General features: G+C 54.2%; 6 protein-coding genes across 6 annotated transcripts; 3 read left to right on the top strand and 3 right to left on the bottom strand.

Moving 5' to 3' along the window:
* Window positions 1–1,356: 1,356 nt before the first annotated feature.
* Window positions 1,357–2,863, bottom strand: BO86DRAFT_372641 (MFS general substrate transporter; the record flags this gene model as incomplete). The annotated part of the gene is made up of 2 exons (XM_025670356.1): window positions 2,006–2,863; window positions 1,357–1,900 (listed from the first exon to the last, which is right to left on the bottom strand). The coding sequence occupies exons 1-2, from the start codon at window positions 2,815–2,817 to the stop codon at window positions 1,357–1,359; spliced, it is 1,356 nt and encodes a 451-aa protein (XP_025522431.1). The 5' UTR covers window positions 2,818–2,863.
* An 8-nt stretch (window positions 2,864–2,871) lies between these two features.
* On the bottom strand, window positions 2,872–4,599 carry BO86DRAFT_443436 (putative 2-methylcitrate dehydratase (PrpD); the record flags this gene model as incomplete). Its single annotated transcript, XM_025676367.1, has 2 exons — window positions 2,872–4,115; window positions 4,202–4,599. 2 exons carry the CDS (start codon window positions 4,597–4,599, stop codon window positions 3,041–3,043), a joined length of 1,473 nt encoding a protein of 490 aa, XP_025522430.1. The 3' UTR covers window positions 2,872–3,040.
* A 1,760-nt stretch (window positions 4,600–6,359) lies between these two features.
* BO86DRAFT_404603 (citrate synthase) lies at window positions 6,360–8,047 on the top strand (the record flags this gene model as incomplete). The annotated part of the gene is made up of 5 exons (XM_025674029.1): window positions 6,360–6,652; window positions 6,735–6,932; window positions 7,003–7,761; window positions 7,836–7,918; window positions 7,986–8,047. 5 exons carry the CDS (start codon window positions 6,360–6,362, stop codon window positions 8,045–8,047), a joined length of 1,395 nt encoding a protein of 464 aa, XP_025522429.1.
* A 1,244-nt stretch (window positions 8,048–9,291) lies between these two features.
* On the top strand, window positions 9,292–10,853 carry BO86DRAFT_443433 (MmgE/PrpD family protein; the record flags this gene model as incomplete). Its single annotated transcript, XM_025676366.1, has 2 exons — window positions 9,292–9,531; window positions 9,597–10,853. The coding sequence occupies exons 1-2, from the start codon at window positions 9,301–9,303 to the stop codon at window positions 10,851–10,853; spliced, it is 1,488 nt and encodes a 495-aa protein (XP_025522428.1). The 5' UTR covers window positions 9,292–9,300.
* A 923-nt stretch (window positions 10,854–11,776) lies between these two features.
* On the bottom strand, window positions 11,777–12,454 carry BO86DRAFT_443431 (YbhB/YbcL family Raf kinase inhibitor-like protein; the record flags this gene model as incomplete). The annotated part of the gene is made up of 1 exon (XM_025676365.1): window positions 11,777–12,454. Exon 1 carries the CDS (start codon window positions 12,395–12,397, stop codon window positions 11,777–11,779), a length of 621 nt encoding a protein of 206 aa, XP_025522427.1. The 5' UTR covers window positions 12,398–12,454.
* Window positions 12,455–13,107: 653 nt separating this feature from the next.
* BO86DRAFT_274150 (mitochondrial 54S ribosomal protein mL38) lies at window positions 13,108–13,706 on the top strand (the record flags this gene model as incomplete). Its single annotated transcript, XM_025667251.1, has 2 exons — window positions 13,108–13,210; window positions 13,294–13,706. Coding segments are annotated over 2 exons (516 nt in total), but the record flags the coding sequence as incomplete, so codon positions are not given.
* Between the last annotated feature and the right edge of the window lie 480 nt (window positions 13,707–14,186).

The following is a 14,186-nucleotide window of genomic DNA, read 5'->3' as shown; positions in this document are numbered from 1 at the left end:
ACAACATATAACTTTAGTTAGTACGTTGTTACTTTTGAAGGGGTAAGCGAGAGGAACCATGCTTTCCAGCATCAGTGGTCCCGCCACTTTTACATGTAAATGCTTGGCAAGCGTAAGCCAAACAAAACAGCCTGCGCCCGTCATGTCCTCGACCTACGTTACGCAAAAGAATAAAGGCTGCAAAAAAACATACAACAGAAGGGATTCGCTGGTGGTCACCCACCCAACTACTAACCTCCCGGCGTGTGGCTTAAGTACGGCTGAGCGGACGGGAAGCCCTGTTTTCCACACCCTGTGGTCGTATGTGGTTAATCTGTACCATGTTTAATATATATCGGCATAAAAAGAAAGACTTCGTATGTTCTCTTGTAACAAGAGGAAGGCAGCACGTAAAAATCATCAACCTGCTTCGCTCTACGCAAAGCCTCATACAATTGACTAAAGTTGACATCTTTTAAGCACTGCGCGCACATTTTCATTGGTTTGGCACATTGTATTGGACGCAATCATTGACACCGGATCTCCCGTCGTAATCAAGATATATACTCGACGCGTGTGGAGCCCGCCATAAGTTGCGATTTGCCTTTCGAGAGGCTACAAATATATCTTATCTGCACGAGGCGTCCAGCACTCAATGAACCGGGAACTCAACAAGCACACCTTTCTTCGCGGCAGACCACCGTAAACAGAACTAATCTCTACCCAAGTCTCCAATTTCATCATACCCCACCCTGAAGAGAACTCTATCTATGTCAGCGTTGCTATGTAATTCGGCCACGTGATTCGAAAGGCCTTGTCATCTTGTTTGGAGTTCTGACGGCGGCCCGGTGGCCTCGCCTTAGGCTGCCAGCTCACCGCCCACCTCGGTGGCCTTAGCTAGTTCCTCGCAGTTAGCCTGAGGTAGTCAAAATCCAAGCATCTTCCACCTCTCTCTGAGGCGTCATCAAGTTCCACCAATCAACTAATCACTAAGAAAATCAAGGATACGTTCCAGCACCTCTCCTCTGAGACCTCGAAATTGCCGTCAGTCTATCTTCCCGTCCAGGGCTCAAGCCCCACCCGATGTGCTCTTTGATCCTCGTCTGCCTGTGCCTAAAGTTGAATTGTCCTGGCGCGCAACTGCGGCCCATACCGTTCCAGTAAGAAGGGAATCGGAATCATCGCGATACAAATGAATGCCAGGAGCATCGATCCCCTAATCATGACAAAACCGTTAGAACTGGCTGGCCAGTCACCTGCTAAAGAGATTGGGGACAAGAGAGAAAGATAAAAAAAAAAGGAAATAAGATTCAGACTAAGAATCAAGAAAAGGCAAAAAAAAAAAACAAAAAAAAAAACAAAATAGAAAATAAAAGCTCACCAGGCATATCCCAACCGCCGATACAACTCCGACCCGACCACCGTCAAGACACATGTCAGCACGCACCGGGTGATCACCGCCGCCGCCAGCGCGCTGGCCGCATACTGTTCGAACGCGTCGACCAGGTAGGCGTGGATGGCGACGTAGCCCATCAGCATCCCCATCCCCAGCACGCAGGCCCCGACCAGAGGCACCACCCAGTGCGTCTGTTCCTCCGCGCTCCACCCAAAGATAATTAGACCCGCGGGGACGATCAACATCCCAGCTTGGAGGAACGGCAGCCGGAACTCGGGCATCCGGATCGGGGCGGTCGTATCATGTTGGCCGGATTTGACGGCGTGGTGGCGCGCAGCGCGGGCGTAGGAGCGGTTCAGAAAGCGCGCGCAGACGGCGGTGCCGAAAAGGGAGCCGATCCCTGCGCCGAGGAAGGCGAGCCCAGTTGTGCCGCCGGTCCAGCGGTAGGAGAAGAGCGGGGGGATGGAGGTGGGGCCGTAGAGGAGGGGGATGGTGATGAGGTGGAGGTAGAGGATGCCATAGATTCTGGATAGAGCGATTGGTCAGGGTTAGAAACAGTGATAGCAATTTACATGTCCGGAAAACCCCAAGCCAGAAAAAGAAGAATAAGAAGAAATGGGAGGTGCATACAGGGAAAGGTAAAGACTCATGAACGTGCAGATTGGCGAGGTGAAAAGCAGGCGAACAGGCCGAGTCAAAGCGACACGCAAGACCTTCAAAAGCTCGATATGGGCTCGAGGCTGGGCGACGGCGCCCTCACATCTCTGTTTCTGCCGCAGCAAAAAAGGCTGGTAGGTTTCGCGCTGCACGAGGATGGCCGCCACGCTCGTAACCCCTGAAGCAATGGCCATCACCCACAGCAGCCATCGCCAGCCCCCGGTGCCGTGCACGATGAACCCCCCTATCACCCCACCCAGAACCGGTCCAAAGGTTGGTCCCAACGAGTACACGGCCTGTGCTTTTCCTCGTTCCTCCGGCCGGAACATGTCCCCGACACTACTGCCCCCGAGGCTGGGACCGGCCGACCCAGCCATACCGGACAATAGACGGAGGACGATCAAGGCCCCGACATTGGGCGATAAGGCACACCCGACATTGAGGACGGTGAAAAGGCAGAAACTCACTACATACGCCACTCGACGGCCGTAGACTTCCGAGCAGGGTGCCACGAAGAGCGGTCCGATGCCGAGACCAAGCACGTAAAGACCGATAGGTAGAGCCGCGACGTATGTGTTGGTTAGCGAGAAATCTGACATGAGTTGTGTGGTTCCCATCACTAGAATCGTGGACGCAATCGGGGAGAGCGTGCCTTGCATCGAGATGAGCAGAATATTGATCCATTTCCATTTGCTCGGCCAGGTGCGCGGGTCAGCGGGATCAAACAGACCATCTTTGTCTTCCCCATTTTCTTGGACAGAAATCCGTTCCAGGGAAGGAGGCATGGGGACAATAAAGCAAGGACGACAAAAGTGATCCGACAGCAGTCACTGGGCAGAGAGGGTTCGGGGTCCGGGATGGGAAGGACAAGAGCGCGGGCTGGACCCCCCCTTATATATGACTCTCAGCCCTAAGTGACTGCGGATCGTATCCAGTAATGGAAACGGGACGATCGATTTCAACTAGTGTTATTTATGACTAGTGCATTATACCATGCATCTTCGAAGTCTATCTTACAAACAGAGCAACAAAATCCTCAATCGCAAGCTCATCATCCTCTACACTGCGCACGATCTTCTCAGTCTCTTGCTCATCGAACGCCGTACCCATATTGACACGAAACTTCTCCAGCACCTTATCCAGGGTGTCTGGTCTCCGCGGATGCCCGACCGGATACTCTACTACCACCTCATCAAGGACTCTACCGTCATCGAGCTCCACTGTGATGGCATTGGCTCCTGTGCGCACCTTAGGATCATAGTAGTCCGCCGTGAACTTGGGATCCTCCACGACGGTCATCTTCGCCCGGAGCGCATCCACCCGCTCGTCGCTCGCCCAGGGCGAACTGTCCAGGTAGTCCGCCGTCTCGATAACGGCGCCCTTGAGCAGGACCACAGCCACCATGTACTGGAGGCAGTGGTCACGGTCGGCCGGATTACGCAGGGGCCCCTCCTTGTTGATGATAGTCATCGCGGGCCCCTGCGTGCGGATACGCACCGCCCGCACATCCCGCTCCGCTCGCAGGTTGCGGGCCTTCAGCACCGCCGCCACCTCCACCGCTGCCTCAACCGCAGAGATGCCGTGACCCTCAGCGGTGATGAGCTTGAAGAAGACGCTCTCCATCACGGCGCTCTCGAAAGGGCGCGACTGCACGATCTCCCCGCCGCCGAAGAGCGTGTCGCGGAACCCCCACTTGGGGGCCGTGAGCGCCGAGGGTAGTCCCGCCGCCGCACCACCCTGCCACCTCCCTGCCTTGTCGACGCGATCTCGACTTCGCCGTCCGATCAAGGCCAGGTGTACCGCCCGCATGCATGCGTCTCCCGCGGCCCAGCCCTTGCGGGGTCCCGCGTTGGGCGACTGGCGGAAGGTGCGCAGCGGGTGGCCGTCAATCCAGGCATGCGACAGCACCGCCAAAGCAGCCTCCTCGGGAAGACCTAGCAGCCACGAGGTGACCGCGGTGGAAGCAATCTTGACCAGAAGCGTGTGGTCGAGACCGTGGGCATTGAAGGCGTTCTTCTGCTGGAGCACGCCCTGGATCTCGTACGCTTTGATCTGTGCGGTGAGCACAGTGCGAAGAGAGACGCTAGAAAGAAAGAAAGGACTCAATGTCAGTGTGCCGTACGAGGAACCGTGAAAGATGTAACGGAGGAAAGAGGCAGGTGAACATACCGCCGCTCCGATCCCCGAGTCTGGCTCAACCAGTCTGCAACAGCAACAATGGCACCCAGATTGTCCGACGGGTGGCCCCACTCCGCCCCGGGATAGGCGTCATTGTGGTCGAGGTAGCGGATCAGGGAGCCAAAGTCAAAGGCTCCCTTCACCGGATCAAGGACATGACTGGTGCCAGGGAGACGGAATCCGCCCGGTACCACTGTCCCAGCAGCCACTGGACCTACCAGGTCTCTGCAGTCCTGGCTGAGGTGGAGGGACTCGATCGCACAGCCAAAGGCATCCAGCAGAGCTACTCGAGCCCTCCTGTAGGCATATGGGCTTTCAATCTTCTCGTGGTAGACATATCGCACGATCGACACCAGAAGCTGGTCGTACCCCGTACCTTGGTCACCCATTCTGGTTGAGAATCAGGCGTGGGCCTCCGAATCACTGAGACAAGAGAGAGTAAAAAGATTGGGGTACTAAGAACAGAATGAAGAGCCCCGGGAAATTAAATGGGAATTCAGCTCAACTCTGGATTCTTACTGGGCTTTTATTCTCTCGATAATGGCTACGTACCCACCGGGTGCCCTTTTAATCCACCGTGGACACACTGCTGCGGTGTGCATTCCACCCCCCTACACACGCCGATTTCAAGGTATGAACACTATGCGTTATCGAAAAGAGGCATCTTTTCTTTTCGCGTCCGCTATTTTTCCGAAATAGTATATTGTATGCCACCAGAGTGAATCCAATGATACCCGTAGCATGGACAACACGAACGATCTGCATGGCTACTTCCTCACGGAATCACCGAGTTCAGCTTGACAAAAAGACCTTGTGGTGCACCAATGGTCTATCACTTGCCGCCTGTCATATTCATACCGGGGGCAGACGCCTGCAGCTGAAGCGAGCGGATCGATCCCCTCCATCCACCGAAGATTGCGCTATTGATTTCAATACAGTCCGCGTCGGCTTTCGTCGACTTCCCAACGAGGAAAAGGAGAGTCCCGCGCTGGCAGCAAGTTAACGATACCTAGTAGGAGCAGCAGTCTATGGACTGGGTTTCTGAATGCCGGACGATCTCGGAATTATGCATGTCGGTCTGGTCCTCAACTTCGTATAGTGCAGTATGGTATATATGTATGTATGTATGTATGTATGTATGTATTGATGTATTGTATGGGTCGATCTCGACAGGGCACCCACTATTGTATTGTACCGTAATGAAATGCCGAGGTGTTACCGCTGGCTGATCGGATCGAAGCTGGATCCACACTGTCGGAACTACATGACAGAAGATTGTCATGTCCCGTCCTTTGGTCCGGCGAGAAAGAAAAGTTCCTCTTCTTAAGGCTAACCCAAAGGTATATCGGATATATCCTCACGTGATGGCTCTCTCGCTGCTCTTTATGGCAGTCTGGGATCTCTGAACAGGAAATCATCATCGACACACTGTAATTATGTGGCCGATATGACCCCACCAGACTGCATCTGACTCGAATAATCCCCAGTGATCATCTCAGGGTTGCTCTAAAGAAACACTCGCTCTCCCCACACCAGCACATTCTATGATCTAGGAAGCAGAGTCCAAGGTTTGGTACAGTAATTCCAAGTCAACAATCCAGCACGCTGAACGGATTGTGCCGTGTTCTCCGCGGGAGCTGGGTCCGTATCGAGTGTACATGAGGTCTCCATAGCGGTTTCCTCAGCTATCCCTATCTCGATCGTTACAATACATCTTCAATGACGATCTTTGTTGGGACGCCACTTTCTTGAAAATGGTAGAAATCGCGGTGTGGAGGGTCTCAACTCGGGGGAGATCGGTTGAGGTAGCAAGCATTCTGTGAGCATGGACTCGGACTTGCGATGAACAGATCCTTGACTCCACTTGAGCAATGCTTCGGTCCCGAGTCTTTCTGCCTCTCGTTTTGATTTGTAGTTTGCTCTCTAGTTCGCGAGAATCACGTCCCATTAGCGCAGGAAGGCTCGTTGGCAAAGTATGAATCAATGCTCCAGGGCCAATCGTAGGGAGAGCCTCCGGAGGGTGCCATGGGAAGATAAATCTCCTGCTGCTACCCCGTGGGCATTGCAGTTGACAGACTTGAGGCCTTCTTCTTTCTTTAGCAGTTCATCCCTGGTTCTGTGAGACGAGCAACCACACCACTCCCATACAATGGCCGCGATCTTTGATTCTCTTATCTTCATCGTCTCGAAGGGGCTGAACACCTTTGGGCTCGGGACCCCGAGCACGGGCAAGTCAGATGGCGAGCTCACAGTGGTTGACAGCCGGACGTCCAAGTCCTACACTATTCCCATCACCGATAATACCGTCAATGCCATTGATTTCCGCCACATCTCCACGCTGGGGTTGACGGCCAGCCCTCTCGAGCGATATGAGCATGGCATGCGCATCCAGGATCCGGGGTTCCGCAATACAATCGTCTGCGAGTCATCCATCACATACATGTATGTTGAGCCCAGATACCTTGCCTGGTGGACATTGTTTTACGGGGGGGTTGCTGACGAATTCCTCTGTCTGTCTGTCTAGTGACGGGTTGAAGGGCAAGATTCAATACCGAGACCGAACGCTCGACGAGCTTATGGAGCACAACGATTTTGAAGACGTAGCTTTCTTGCTCATCTGGGGTCAACTCCCCTCCGCTGCGGCCAAGGAGAGCTTTCGACTGAAGCTGGCAGCCCGAGCAAATCCGCCCGCGGGAGTCGAGGAGACGATCCGATCCTTTCCGTAAGTGCTTTCTACCTGCGGAAAGGAGGCAAAGGAGATAGCCAGACAGACATACTGACCAACACAACAGCCGCGACGCCCCATATCACCTTCCCATCATCGCCGGCTTGTCAGCCTGGGCGGCCGCCAACCCTTCCACCATCCCCATCTTTGCAGGGAAGGAGCTTTATCTCGGAAAGCCGGAGGCTGTCGACGAAGGGGTTTTGACGGCGTTCGCGGCCATTGTCACGGTCACAGCCCTGACTTACTGCCACCAACGCGACCGCAAGTTCACCCGGCCGGACCCCAACGCCTCTGTCGTGGAGAACATCCTCCGGATGATGGGGGCGGGAATCGACGAGACGACCGGCCGACCGCTCGACAAGATGGTGCGCATCCTGAACAAGCTGTGGATCATCTACGCGGACCACGAGATGACCAACTCGACCGCGGCCGCCATGCACGTCGGCTCGACGCTGGCGGATCCCCTGGCGACTCTCATCGCGGGCGCCAGCGCCGGCTCCGGGCCCCTCCACGCCGGCGCCATCGACCTGGCCTACAAGAACTTCCAGCGCATCGGCACCAAGGCGAACGTGCCGCAAGTGATTGAGGACGTGAAGGCCAAGAAGTACCGGCTCTTCGGGTACGGCCACCGCATCTACAAGGCCATCGATCCGCGGGTGAAGCATCTGAGGAAGATGCTGGGTGAGCTGCAGGTGGACGAGCACACGACGCCGGAGCTGGCGGTGGCCATGGAGATTGACCGCATCGCGGCCACCGACCCCTACTTCACGTCGAGGAATCTCAACGTAAACGCCGACCTCTACGGTTGCTTTGTATTCTCTGCGATGTATGTGAAGCCCTTTTCTCTCCGCGGTGCGGCAGGCACGACGCACATCGCTGACGCTTTGAATACCAAAACAGGGGCTTTGAGTCGGATATCATTACGGCGCTGATGCTGTCGGCTCGCGCGATTGGAGGCATGGCCCACTGGCGGGAAATGATGGGTAAGAAGCCCTCCATTGAATGACCTGGTATAAATATCGAATACGTACTGACGATACTAATCTACAGGCAAGCCGGCAAACATCTGGCGGCCGCTTCAGCGCTTCACCGGAGAGGTAATTGGACCGTGATGATATACAATGTTTATACCTAGTAAAATTACCGCGGAGTTTTCATTCAAGATAATAACATTAATGCTACTGCTTTACAAAAGAGAAAAATAAAGCCCATGTCTAGATTACTGCCGATGATAGAACGGGATGGTTTGAAACAAATGTGCCTGGACTGCTGACTGACCTTCATCTAGGGCTTGGGTTATCACTTCAGGATGACAAGGGTTCAAAAAGTTGCAGTCCTTGATATATACTCCACACACAGAGTCTACAGTACTGTCACGTAGAATATTCGGACAGCGAGTAATGGGTTCAACATACAAAGCTGACCAGTGTGCAACTGTGCATGCTGCACCTCGTTTAGCAGGAGTAATTTCCGATGGCTTCTCAACAAGTCGGCACGAACACGTTGATCTGACATCTAACTAGTTAATGCGTGATACGGTCAGGGGAGTGACTCCACAAGGAACAGTACAGTACAGTACCATTAAGCTTGTTTGCAGATTGTGGCTGGCTGAATGGCAATCTTGAAGATCTTGAAAATCTGCGGTGAAGGTGAAGAAGAGTGGGGCGGCAGCGGCCGGCGGCAGATCTCGGGATTCTTGGGTATTTCTTACTATCTATAAGTTAAATTAATTGAAATGAAAGTACTGATTTCATACCATCAAATCGACTGCCGGTCGATCAACAACCGGATCGGCCCACAGAGTTCTTTCATTTGCTTGTTTAAGCGAAGGCAGCGGGTACGTTACAGACGATCGTAGAAGGACCCTCACTCCGACGTTGTGGCCATCATAGAATGATCAGCGAATCCATTAGTTACCGCTCCGAGGCCGACATCGCAGTAGCTGGTGGTGGTTTGAAACTCTAATTTCTTCCTACAGAGGGGTGTTCTGTATACCGGTTGTACTAGCTACACAATATGGAATAGCCCGCCATTAGCCTGAAGCCACTGTAGCTGAGTTCGATTGCCTTTTCAGGGCAGATTTTCAAGTCCCAGTGGACGGTCCGGAGCGTAGTCTCTCTGGGAGACACGTCAATAGGAGGTTTGAAAGCTAGGTAACCTATAGGGGGCTGCTTGCAGACAGGGCGGGTCTTCGCGCTTCATAAGGGATTTGGAATTTCACATTCTTGAGGTCGTTGCCACAATGTCTTAGTATAAATCTGGCCTAGTTGAAGAGCAATACCCCTCCCTCCCTTGTTCTTCCGCACGCCCACTACATTCATAATTCTGCTTCTTCCGCGTGTGTATGGCCCAACAAGTCGGATCGATGGGTTCCCCAGAGTTACAGTCCTCCGCTACCCGCACCTTGTGCGATTGGATTCACGGCCTGTCGCTGGCCGACGTACCAGATGAGCAAGTGACTAGAATCAAGTACCTGATCTTGGATGGGCTGGCCTGCGCGTTGATCGGGGCGCGACTGCCCTGGTCAGCCAGCGCCGTAGAAGGAGTGTTGGCAATGGAGGCGGAAGGCAGCTGCAGCGTCTTCGGTTGGGACACGGTGAATGCCCTCCCCCGTCCAAAAAGTGACACCTGAAACCGTCCGCTGACAATGCTTGCACACAGAAAGTCGGCCCTCTAGCCGCTGCCCTCCTCAACAGCACCTTCATCCAAGGCTTCGAGCTCGACGATTACCACCGCTCCGCCCCCATTCACTCCAGCTCCATCATCCTCCCAACCCTACTCGCCGCCCTCGAGCACCGACCATCATACGGGGCAGATACGGCCACAGTCCGCCAGGACGGCGCCGCCTTCCTCCTGGCCGCGATCGTGGGCTACGAGACCGGGCCCCGCATCGGGCTGGGCGTCTACGGGGGCGACGTGCTCTCGCGCGGCTGGCACTCGGGCGCGATCTTCGGCCCCGCCGCCGCGGCGGCCGCGGCGAGTAAGCTGTTCGGGGTGGGCGTCGACTCCGTCGAGGACGCGGTCGGCATCGCCTGCACGCAGGCCGGCGGGCTGATGGCGGCGCAGTACGAGAGCACGGTCAAGCGCATGCAGCACGGGTTCGCGGCGCGCAACGGGCTCTTCGCGGCGCTGCTGGCACGGAGCGGCTACGCGGGGATCAAGGCCGTGCTCGACCGGCCCTATGGAGGGTTCCTGAGCACGTTCAGCCAGGGGAACGGGCGGGAGCCGGCGTACCAGCCGGACGCGGTGGTGCGCGGACTGGGGACGGGCTGGGAGATGGACCAGATCCTGGTCAAGCCGTATGCGTCGATGGCGGCCACGCACGGCACGATCGACTGCGTCGTGGCACTGCAGGAGAAGTACCCCGCGGCGCTGCTGCGGGATGTGAGCAAGATCCGGCGTATCACGGTGGAGATGTCCGGCATCGCGTTCAAGAAGGGCGGGTGGGCGCCCCAGCGCCCGTTGACGGCGACGGGGGCGCAGATGAGCTGCGCGTATGCGGCGGCGATGCAGCTGCTGGACGGAGAGGTGCAGCCGGCGCAGTTCTCCGCGGCGCAGCTGAAGCGCGAGGATGTGTGGGAGCTGATCGGGAAGATTCACTGCGTGCACAATGCGGACTGGGATGGCGATGTGAAGTCCGCGTGGCAGCAGCGGATTCGCTTGGAGATCAACGACGGCAATGGTGAGACGCAGGTCCTCACTGAGCGGGTGGCGGCGCCGCGGGGGAATCTTGTGCCTCTCTCCAATGAGGAGATTCTGGCGAAATGGCGGAGATTGACGCACAGGGTGATCAGCCCTGAGCGGGCAGAGGCAATCGAGCGGTTGGTGCTGAGCCTAGAGGAGGTGGACGACGTGAGCCAACTCGCTCACTTGCTTGTGGGGCGAACTGAAAATGTAGTAGATGTTGACTCGGCATGATTTCTCTCCCTCGCAGATGTGAAGAATGGGAAGAATGTGAATAGGGTTCAATAGATGGATGGCTCTAACCAGCTGTTCATGACAAAACTAATACTCCTACTCCCATCTCGAATTTCACCTTCGTATCCTCTACGTTTCGGACCTACGATAGCCACGATTTCCAACTCAAGAGGTCCTGAAAATGAGCTTTGAGCCCAGCACCAACACAACGATGCTCTACTCGTGCAGAGATGCAGGGGGTGTCTCTTTAGGTCAAGATGAAGGCAAAATAGGACATGCGTACTCAGTACAGGCAGCTTGGCAGACTCCGCGGAAATATGAGCACACCGCACATATTTAACTACTGCACCCAGGTTCCTTTGGTCAAGATTACAATTGTGAGTCAATGGCAGCCAATAGCTCATACTATTCAATGTGCACGCAGGCAATGTAAGATTGGGGAGGCACTGATGATCAATCTTGCTGGTGGGGCCCGATAGTTTCGATAGTTCCAATTGGTACGGAGTACAACACCGCTACTGCGTGCGGAACTGACATGACACTTCCAATTCCAAGTTGACACCTGGCAGGTACAGTACAGTACTTACCCAAGCCCGGGAATGGAATCCGCAGATCTAAGGAAGAGATCTCAAGATCTCGGTGGTAAGCCGCTTGTACATGTACTGTACGGTATTGAATCGATTACAAAGGTACCGCCTGTATTTTTACACACCGTGTATTGTACTCGACTGTACTGTACTGTTAGGTCTTTCTTAGCTCAAATGATATCCCAAACCGCTAACGACCCCAAAGCTTCATTAGTAGTGATCATACTTTGTCTAGACAGCTAATTTTTCATAATTGACATTCAGACAGCTTGTATTGGATGAAAAATGATCAGCAAGTATCAGACAATTCTCATCTCATAGCTTGCTCTTGGCCGATCACCGTGTTCGCTCAAACGTCCCCACCCATTCCCCCCAGCCGAGCACATTCTCCTCACTCAACTCTCCCACCAGCTGTTCCTTGGTGACTGAATGCCCCTTCATCCTCACTGCCGCCTTCAAAGCGATCAATTGAAAGAAATATCGATGCTCCCCATGCTCTAACACCGGACGTGGCCCACTCCACACGTTGTTGTGCCAGTTCCTGCCGTAGCGGAACTGTCCCTCCAGTCGATTGTCGCTGCCGCCGTCGGCCACGAGGAAGTGCTCTGGTCCCACTTCGCATGTGCCGCCGGGGATGCCGTAGTAAAGCCCATGCACCACCGGGGAAGGAAGGGGTGCATCGGGATCTTCCACAATCAACACATAGCTGTCGACTAAGGTCCTCTCCACGCTGGGGGGCAACGACCAGGCAAGCGGAGGAAATCGGTTTGCTGCGAGGGGGGTGTACTCCAGAGGGAGGGTCGAGTGCGAGGGGCCGATCGGGGATGTGATCTCGATGGTGGGCTCGAGAGCCCGGAGGGCAGCGCAGCAGCGCGTGAGGAGTCTGGCATCGCGACCCTTTTTGTTGGCAAGGAGGCGGCCCAGGAAGGCCTCTATGCGAGGTGGGAGCTTTTCCATGGAGAGGATCGAATGATGATTATGGGACTGGGAAGCTTGGTAACACCCAATGAAAAGAGTCTTTTGAACACACGGAGGAGATAGGTGCTCAGGTGTGAATGCTTGGGGAGAATAGTGCTATTCTTTAAACAGGCCCGCGTAGCGAACTGAATGTGGACCTGAGTGACTTGCACGTAGCCTGGTAATATATTACCACGCTAAAGTTGCTGTGGCTGAAGCTAGTTTGCTGGAGTCATGCTGATCTTCGCTCGAAGTGGGGGGACGTGAGTATTCCCCTGCAGTAAGGAATTTGTGACCCTGCTGGTTGCCTGCAAAAATATGGTCAATGCTTGGGTTCTATTCGACAGCGATACTTCGACCGTACAAGGACGGATCGGTCGGACACAAATTCCACAGACCATCTTAACTATACTTCTCTGGCCGAATCGCAGTCAAGAGTCTTTTCTCAATACCGATCTGCTTCTGGTGCAACCGCGGCTGAGGACATTTGGGGGACAGAATGACCTAGCCAAAGTAGTAAACCAACCCTGATCCAATCCACCCGGTCACTTGGGCTCAAGAGTTACAATAGCAGTCAAAAGTTCCCCCAGTGAACTTGATCGATCTCGTTTTTCTCACGCATGCCCATCAGAGTCTGAGTACCAGGTGCCTTGACGATGTTTTTATCATCTTTGACCCATATCTTTCTCCTTTCTCCATGCCTAGCATGGGCTCAAACCCCTCCGGACTTCATCTATCGAACCGAGAATACTCTGATAGTCAACTATGCGGGCAAGGTCCTTGAAACACCAGGGAACAATTTATCTGTGTCGGGTATGTAATGCCATGATGACGAGTTTTCAGATAGAGCCTTCACAATACAGATAGCTGACTTCAATCCTTGTGGTCTCCTGCAGACACCCTCGCGCAACCAACCATCGGACTGCAACAGAACAAAGTCACCGGTCCATTTGTCTTTGTAATGGTAGACCCAAGCCTCAACGATAACAGTGGCGCCACAGATGCTCTTCACATGGTGCAGACGGACCTATATCTTGTCCCAGCACCCACCACGGTCGACGGCGTCACATTCTACCAGCTTACCGCCTCATGCGATCCCCTAGCTGCCTATCTCACGCCAAACCCTCTTATCGGCACCGAAATCCACTACTTCACGCAGTTGCTCTTTGAGCAACCTTCGAATCTGGAGATCCCAGCGAAATATGCGTGGTATTGGGCCGATACAGTGCTCAATAGAGTGAACTTTCCATTGCAGGAATTTGTTGATGATGTTGGCTTTGGGGAGCCGGTCGCGGCGAATTACTTCCTGGAGCACCGTCTGAGTCTTTTGTGATGAGCTAGGAAGTATTATACATATTTCGAGACGAGTAATAAGAAGCCACGCGCGGAGCTAAGGTTCCAGCAGGAAATGAACAGGAAGTCCGGACTTATTTTTCAGTAGGGATCGCGAAGACCGATTGGATATGGTTTCTAGTGGCCAGCATGGATATAGAAATTAGCTACAATTGTTCGAGCACATACGACCACAGGGTGTGGAAAACAGGGCTTCCCGTCCGCTCAGCCGTACTTAAGCCACACGCCGGGAGGTTAGTAGTTGGGTGGGTGACCACCAGCGAATCCCTTCTGTTGTATGTTTTTATCTCTTGATATTTAAGTCCTTTTTTCCTCCTCTCTCCTTACTAAATGCGTAACCGTTAACGTAATCGTCAGCCGAGCGAGCCACGCAAGCGAGCGAGCCACCCCTGAATCCTCCCACCTCCAAAACTGAAGCAATTCAGCAGTCAATTAC

This window comes from Aspergillus japonicus (genome assembly GCF_003184785.1).
Source record: "Aspergillus japonicus CBS 114.51 unplaced genomic scaffold BO86scaffold_97, whole genome shotgun sequence".
In the NCBI taxonomy this organism is placed as follows: domain Eukaryota; kingdom Fungi; phylum Ascomycota; class Eurotiomycetes; order Eurotiales; family Aspergillaceae; genus Aspergillus; species Aspergillus japonicus.
The sequence above is the reverse complement of the archived record's forward strand: the minus strand, read 5'-3'. Positions and strand labels throughout refer to the sequence as shown.